Raw genomic sequence first — 8061 nt, forward strand, 5'->3', positions numbered from 1 at the left:
TACAGGTTACCGAGTACTTGCAATGCTCCGCCAGTTTATGAAATCACTCATAATATTGTGGGAAAATGAAATATGCTGTTCATGAATAATTATTTTAAAATAATTAAATTCACTTACATACTTTATATATTTTTTTTTAGTTTCATAATATGACGTGTCGTAAGCCCCGTTTTTATTACAACTATCATGCCACAAGTTTAAAGACTATTATTCCATTTGACAGTCAAATTAAAAAAAAAAGTAAATTTTTCTAAGTCGAGTGCTGAGGTAGGTACCTAAAAGATAAATTAGCTTTTAAACAGAGCATTTGGACCTTCACAGGATGTAAATTCTGTTTTATAAAAAATGGTTGTTAGTAATATGCCAAACTGATTAAATCTTTGCTTTGAAGTAAACCAGTGCCATCTTAACGGCCCACATGCCTAACGTAGGTCAAAATGGAGGTTTATGGTATTTTCAAAGCATTAGCCTGAATATTCCTTAAACGATGTAGATAATTTATTTATATAATTTTGAAGCCTTATTATCCTTTATATTTATTTTAAACATTTGATGACTGCATAAAGTAGTTTTATTACGTAAAATAGTATTCTTTTAAACCTCTCGGTCTAGTTTTAGAATATAGTCATATTTCACTACATCCATGTGCAGTGGTATTAAGATTTATTAATTTTTAAACTCATTTTAAAGCCATTAGTAAAATTTATGTTGACATTATTATAGTGAAATATTTACGATAAAAAATTATATTTATAATCTCTGTGATCCCAAATTTGACAAGAATTAGGCATTTTATTATTTAAAAAATGGGCAAGATTACCACAGTTGAAGATTATTTTAAAGATGTTTATTATAAGCTATGTTTTTGACCATTCAAATGTGATAAAACATCCTACGAATAATGATTGTTTTATAATAATTATTGACCTAAGAATAAGGTAGTATTTTTTTGAAATAAGACATTTCTATTGGCATTTCCTAGTGGTTAAGCTACAACATACGGCCGTAGCCATACGTTGTCAAACGATAACTGAAGTTGGGAGTAAGATCATGTTAACGCGCGTGTTTGAACACGTACCTAACTGAAAAAAGAACGATTTTCTAAACGATCGAATAAGGCTTTAAAATTATATAAATAGATTATCTACATCGTGTAAGAAATGTTCATTCTAATGCTATGAAAATACCACAAAACCTCCATTTTGACCAACGTTGGGCATGTGGGCCGTTAATATACAAAACCTGAGAATATCTTTTCTCATAATCGTATTTCATAAGCGAGTGGTCCCACTGTTCAGCCGTCAAAATCAGATCCCAGATTGCCTGATATATTGATTTGCAAAACCACATAATTATTAACCCTTTCCCGTTTCGAATTGAAAAAAAATCGCAAATCAAATGCATTACCTATCAGTGTTATTTATAATAATATACATTCTTGTTACTCATCAGCTGTCAAAATTAGACTATTATTTCATACAAAATATTGGTGGTAATATCTATTTCCAAAATTTTTCTTTGGTAGCATTGAGCTATAAATTACGTTTGTGGAAGGTGTGTTAATGTCAGTGTATTATTTATCATGTCAAAACTTAAGTCGGCTTTGAGTATCGAATCACATATCGAAGAAATATCATATGAATTATAATGAGGGTTATTTTCAGGTAGGGACTGGTTATTTTCCATTCGATCGACACATTGGGTCTTTGTCCTATTTACTATTTTAGTTGAAGGTTTAATAGCAGTTGCTATTTTATAAATCCTTTTTTTAATTCAAAGCGTCATCCAAATACTAATCTTCTTGTTAAAATTAATATAAAATCAGTGATAGATGAATCTAATATCCATTTATTTAATTTAAGGTTACTCCTTGATCTACAACCCTTGGATGTGTCTGATCTTCGAAGCCTTGGAAGGAGTCACGTCCTCGCTGGCTTTTACTGCCGCAGTGACGTATGCAGCTCGACTTTCTACTACAACGACTGACACCAGCATTCAGGGATTATTGGGAGGCCTTTATTACGGAGTCGGTGAGTTAGATACTAGCACAATAAGCAGAATATTATTTGGATTATACTAACAGCACTAGGTAATAAAAAGTTCTGTCATAAACTATGAAAAGAAGAATGTACGTCGTCATTTTTATATAGCAAAGTACTACCAACGTCACGTAAGAGTTTTAGTTGTAAACATAAAAAATCGAAAATGAGTAGGTATTCTTAATTAAAATATCCAAGTAATGAAAACATAAATATTCACATATATCATAAATAAACAGATATCGTATTTTCAATTGTATCACAGTAGTAAAACCAAACACTGGCACGCTAATAAAATGCTTGTGACATTAATAATTATTGTGACAATTAATCGCTGCAGAGTTGATCACTACAATCTTGAAACATCCATAGTTCGCTTAGGTATAATAGATGATCCTAAATGTCAATGCGGAAGCGACAATGAAAATATACATTACATAGCTCAGCCAAACATCAAAGCAATTTTTTTATTCAATTATTTTTGAGAGAATTTAACCTGCAAGTATAAATTATAATACCACATGGTTGATGCTAACATGTTATATAATATTATGTAGGTACCTACCCATTATGAATAATATGTACTTTTTTGTTCTATTTTATACGCATTAATAATATTAACTAATCATGTAGGTAATAACAGTACATAAATACAAACAGTACAACTAAATAAGCCTTAGCTGACACTTAGTATCTTAAAAAAAAGATAATACGTTACATTTGTGTTAATTATATTCAACACAATATCTTTTAATATGTATAATTATGTAGCGCAGCATTTTCTATATATAACCAGGTTAATTTTAAATAAGTGGTCAATATAATATACAACATGTGATATTTTAAACTAAACCAATTAATTAATGTTCATGCATGGCTTTCATTTTTTTTTAAATAAACAAGACACCTGCTTGAATCAAGTTTGCAGCATTAATTGATTGCATATATTTATACTAAAAATAACAATTCGGTTGCATTTGTTATTGTTGTCGTGTATATTGGAAACAAGTTTCTCATTTCATCGTCACGGATGTTCAAAGAAAGTGAACTTGATCAATCGATTTGTGATAAGAAATGTAGTAAAATAACTTAAATTATTACCACTATGGATAATTTTATTACATTAAATTGCATAGCAAAATAATTACAATATTCATGATTTAAAAATAAATACACGTTTGAAGTAAAAGCGTTGAATAATTTCAAGCTAAAATACGTCTCCACAATATATACAGCGTGGCTTAAAACATTAAAAATAAAAGTAACTTACTATTATCAATATATGTATAAGTACTACTATAACAATAAAATATTTTTTGTTAACAATTATAAATAATATTAAGTAATAGTTCATTTTTATTAGGGGTCGTCTATTTATGACGTCACGTCCTGAAGCAGGAAGAGGGTGTGAAAAAAACGTTGAATTCAATGGGACATCAGAAACCCAACAAAATATTAACTGATTTTTTTGAATAAAATAATCCGTCAGAACGTTATATTTAAATCAATTACTTTTAACGATTGTGTTTTTAAATAAATGGGGGTGGTCAACAATGTGAAATAATTAAGACTGAGGTAATTTTTTTGATGACGAAGTATGCTGATGAGGGGGATGACGCTCAAACATAGCGATATCATTTAATGCTGATCATTTATTCCATTTATATAATATTATAATGTTGTAAAATTTCTTTTACTGTATTAATATTATTATTAATTAATATTATAATTTGTTTTTTTAGGTAAAGGATCTGGAAGCTTGATTGGTGGTTACCTGATGAAGGCGTTTGGTACAAGACCTACTTATCGAATATTTGCCGGAGCAACTTTGATAACAGGTTGTGCCTACTATCTATTCAATAGGTTGTATTTAATGAAGCAGCCTCAAGTAGAAGGCAACGACATCTGTAAGAAACATCCTAAGATAAAAGACGTAGAGGCTAATGATAAGGTAGAAAACGGTATTACCGGGCGAAACGAAAAGATGCGACTGAAAGACAACAAAGAAAATGTTAATTTATATTTAGAAAACATTCCAGTGAAAAATTTAGGAATTAATAATCAAGGTTATCAGGTCGGAGATGGAGATGGAGATATTGATAAAATAAGTGATGTAATTAACCATAATACAACGATAGCATTAAATAATTCAAAGACAAATGGACTAGAAAATCCGGCATTTATTGATACAGAGTCATCTGGTGTCAGAGACAGAAAACGTTTAGGTAAAGGAGTAACGCACGCTGACATGGAAAATGTAAAAAAAGATTTCACAGGTGACAGCCATGATAAATAATAATAAAAATAATATAGTTTGGTAGAGATTTATAAACTACCTGTTGTACATAACATGGAAAATTTCCATAGCCAAATATGAAGATTTTCCTTCATACCACCTATTTGTATAAGTAGTGGAAATTGAGATTATGCTTTTCATTTCCCGTTGGGGGTAAAGTCGTTTTATAAAAGAAATAATGTGACTAGTAAAAATATTTGTACATAATAATCATTACCTATTAAATAACCAACAAAGATTTTATATTTGATTTTTCAAGGCACACGATCATCAGTACACTTGTCTTGACTTCGTTTTTAAATCTAATTGAATGTTATAAAATAAAGATTTTTCTCGAAGACACGTCGTGCGTAAACAGCAGACAAATTGAACCAATTCTTCGAAAATTGCACGAAGGTTAATACTTACAGAAGAGCATATTATTAAAATGTAAGTAGGTACCCGAAGAAATTCTTCTTCTTTTATACCATGTCACGTCGTAGCATTGGGGTATAGGCAGGGAACTCAGAAGTAAGGTAAGTAAGCACAATGTCTCGCGCCTCCCATTATGTGAGACCTGGTAGTAGCGAATAGATCATTTTGCAGCACCGCTGCAGGGTGAGGATAGGTTGGCCACGGTGACGGAGCCCTTGCGGTTGTGCCACAAGGGTACGCTCGCACTCTCTGGCTGTATCCAGAGTAATCAGTACCTAATCGGAGTTATCAAATGAGTAAAAAAGTAAAGCATGAAAAGAGTAAACGAGTATCAAAATATGAGTAAGTAAGTAGTTACCAACCATAATTATTATCAAAAATATTTGTTTTTAGAATTTTTGTTAAATTCTCTAATTATTTTCAAAAGAAAATATCGCCTCTCGAATAAATGCTACTTATTTACTTATAAATTAGTAGATAATATTTTATCTTCACATAAAGTGTTGATTTATGTAAACTCCATTTGGCTGAAATCATTTTCTGTATTTTGTGTATTGGGCTGACGGTTGCGGCCAACTATCATCCGAACAAGTATTTTCGTACAAATTATAGGACATGAATAATAATAATTGTTTGTGAGTATCTAATAATAATTTCAATTGTGTAAATGGTCAAGAAATAAAGAAGGAATGCTACGAAATAAAAGAGAAATACTAATATCGAATAAATTATTAAATATATTATATTTTTGGTTGTAAAGAGATAGTTACACGAATGTTATGATTACATTGTGATTTACAATTATTTATTTGTAATAAATTTGTATTGGTATGCATGATTTTTTGTTTTTAGTTATAATATATATTTTTTCATTAAAATTTTTCCAATTCCAAATATTTTAACAATGGGAAAAATAATTTAAAAAAATACATTCCAACATAATTTTAATTTCAAAAACACCGTTCGTTTCATATATTATGATGTGTATTACGGATATTAAAAATATATTTCGTGAAAATATACATTTATAATAAAATATGAAAGTGGTAATGGAAATATTTTTTTTCTTTGCTGCAATCAGTTTTATAAGAACGAAAATAATAAAGATTTATTCAGAAAAAACGTGTAAAACCCGAATTTCGCATAAATATCAAATTGAAACTAATACAAATCAAGCCCAGTACCATGTATGTAAATTTTTTTTAAAATTTATTATTAAAAATATCATTCATAGTCATTGACTATAATATAATTTATTTCTGAAAAAATAGGTGTCACGAAAAGTACGGAATTAAAATACAATCTGTAGCATAATATATGCTACACGATGCACTAAAGGGCTCTTTAATTAATCGTATACAATGCGTAGATCGCCTGCGTTGAACGCATTAGCAAAATATGGAGACAATACTATGCTTTGAGACTAGTACAATGAAATTTATATTATCATATAGCAAGGAAATGCAAATTCATTCTAATTTATAAGTATAAATTTGTATTTTTATAGTTCCTAATTATTAGAAAGATATAAATAATATCTTTAAAATACGAGTAATTTAAATAAATATATTTTTATAAAAACTTTTAGCAATGTTGCAAACAAAAAAATATTTTGCCTAACTTCTGGTTTAATCTAGTTTATAGATATAATATAAGTACCTACTCATGAATTACCCAACACGATTTTTTTCTGTGTATATAATACCTACCATAATTTGAATATATTATATTGACTATTAAAAAACCGTGTGTCATAAATGCTTAAGATTTTTGAATACAAGATTCTCTAATTAGTCTAATTTAATAACTAAGTAATAATATAAAATTACGTCTGATGTTATGGGATGTATTATGCAATTCAATAAAATTTACTGATTTAAAATTATTATACACTTACAAATATATTTCTATATATTACAACTAGGGTGAATACTCCACCTTCCAGATATATGCACCTAATAGAAAAATACGAAGTTTATAATTTGAAACATTTTAAAGTGTTTTAATTAATGCATACGTACCTACCTAAAAACATTAAAACGAAAAATAAATTCTAATTTCGGTATAGTTACAGTATTGTAGCTTGATTTAATATTATAAATAGATTTTTAAGCTATTGGTTTTTGAAGGTTTGGAGGTTTTTAAGCTAAACACATATTCATTTTTTTTTTAAATCGATGTTTCTTTAAATAAATATAAAAAAATTAAAACTCTGAATTAGTCAAAAATATTTAGGTACTGTAGATTAGAGAAAACTTAATTAACAAAATTTAAATAATAAACATGACCATAAAATATGGGATCCTTTATGTTTATGAAGTCACATGTTGTAATGTTTTAGATACACTTTATAGTGTAAATTATAAAAAAAAGTATTGTATTTTTCCGCTAGGTGTCTTTGGTAGTTGGAGTATTCACCATAACAAGGTGACTACGCATATTGCGCATTTTTTTAAATTAAATTTATTTGTGAATTTTTAAATATAATATAACAATATATTAAATAAAACCACTTTAAAATGTAATTATATATTTTTTTAATTTTGTTGCTGAATATTGCACTCCCCTTTAAATTCAAATGCGCTTCAAAAACGAAATTAATATGATTCATAATTCTTGATATTTCGAAAATATTTTCACAAAATTATGGTGTAAATTTTTGCGTAATTGAAAACAATATAACAATATTTTGGAAATACTATTAATAGTGTTTTTTCATGAATTTTATTCAAAATTATCATATGTACTGTTTATTTCAAAATATTAAAGGGTGCGTATTGTTATTTTTTTCCAATATTTACATTCCACAGGGCTGGCCCTGCATTAAAATAGGCTGTATATAACTTAAGCATGAGAGTATTTATTACAGTTATTTGTATCGTATGAAAAAAAAACTAAATAACATAATATTATGTAAAAATTAGATATATTTATAAATAATAAGTGAAACAAATAAAGATAAATTATTTTATTGAAAAAAAAGAAACAACAGTTTTATTTACATTCATATAATATATTTCGACATCAGAGTAAAATAAAATATCTAGCTAAATTTTTGTAAAAAATATAACCATATTTTTAGCAACTATATCTATAACAAAAATATTGTTGTTATCAAAGTGAACGATTGCCTAAAATTCATAAAGATATTATGAATTATGTATACCGGTATTTCCAATACTTTTTGCTACCTGACACTCGATTCGAGATATTGAGTCATTATACAATAAATCAAACTTATCATATCGAAAATTTTCGGCCGCGTACCCCTTAAAATTATTCACGTAGCATAGTTTGGGAAATACTGATTTT

General features: G+C 28.0%; 1 protein-coding gene across 1 annotated transcript in view; it reads left to right on the plus strand.

The window, feature by feature from the left end:
* LOC147072373 (uncharacterized) overlaps nucleotides 1–5446 on the plus strand; it is a 95137-nt gene extending 89691 nt beyond the window's left edge. The window contains exons 10-11 of the mRNA XM_085947684.1: nucleotides 1863–2030; nucleotides 3782–5446. Of these exons, the coding sequence (XP_085803810.1) occupies nucleotides 1863–2030; nucleotides 3782–4335 (722 nt within the window). The 3' untranslated portion in view covers nucleotides 4336–5446. The remainder of the gene's footprint in view (nucleotides 1–1862; nucleotides 2031–3781) is intronic.
* Nucleotides 5447–8061: the final 2615 nt, after the last annotated feature.

The sequence above is a fragment of the Rhyacophila brunnea genome, unplaced genomic scaffold (genome assembly GCF_057557595.1).
Source record: "Rhyacophila brunnea isolate RB1 unplaced genomic scaffold, BYU_Rbru_1.0 scaffold_2, whole genome shotgun sequence".
NCBI lineage: Eukaryota > Metazoa > Arthropoda > Insecta > Trichoptera > Rhyacophilidae > Rhyacophila > Rhyacophila brunnea.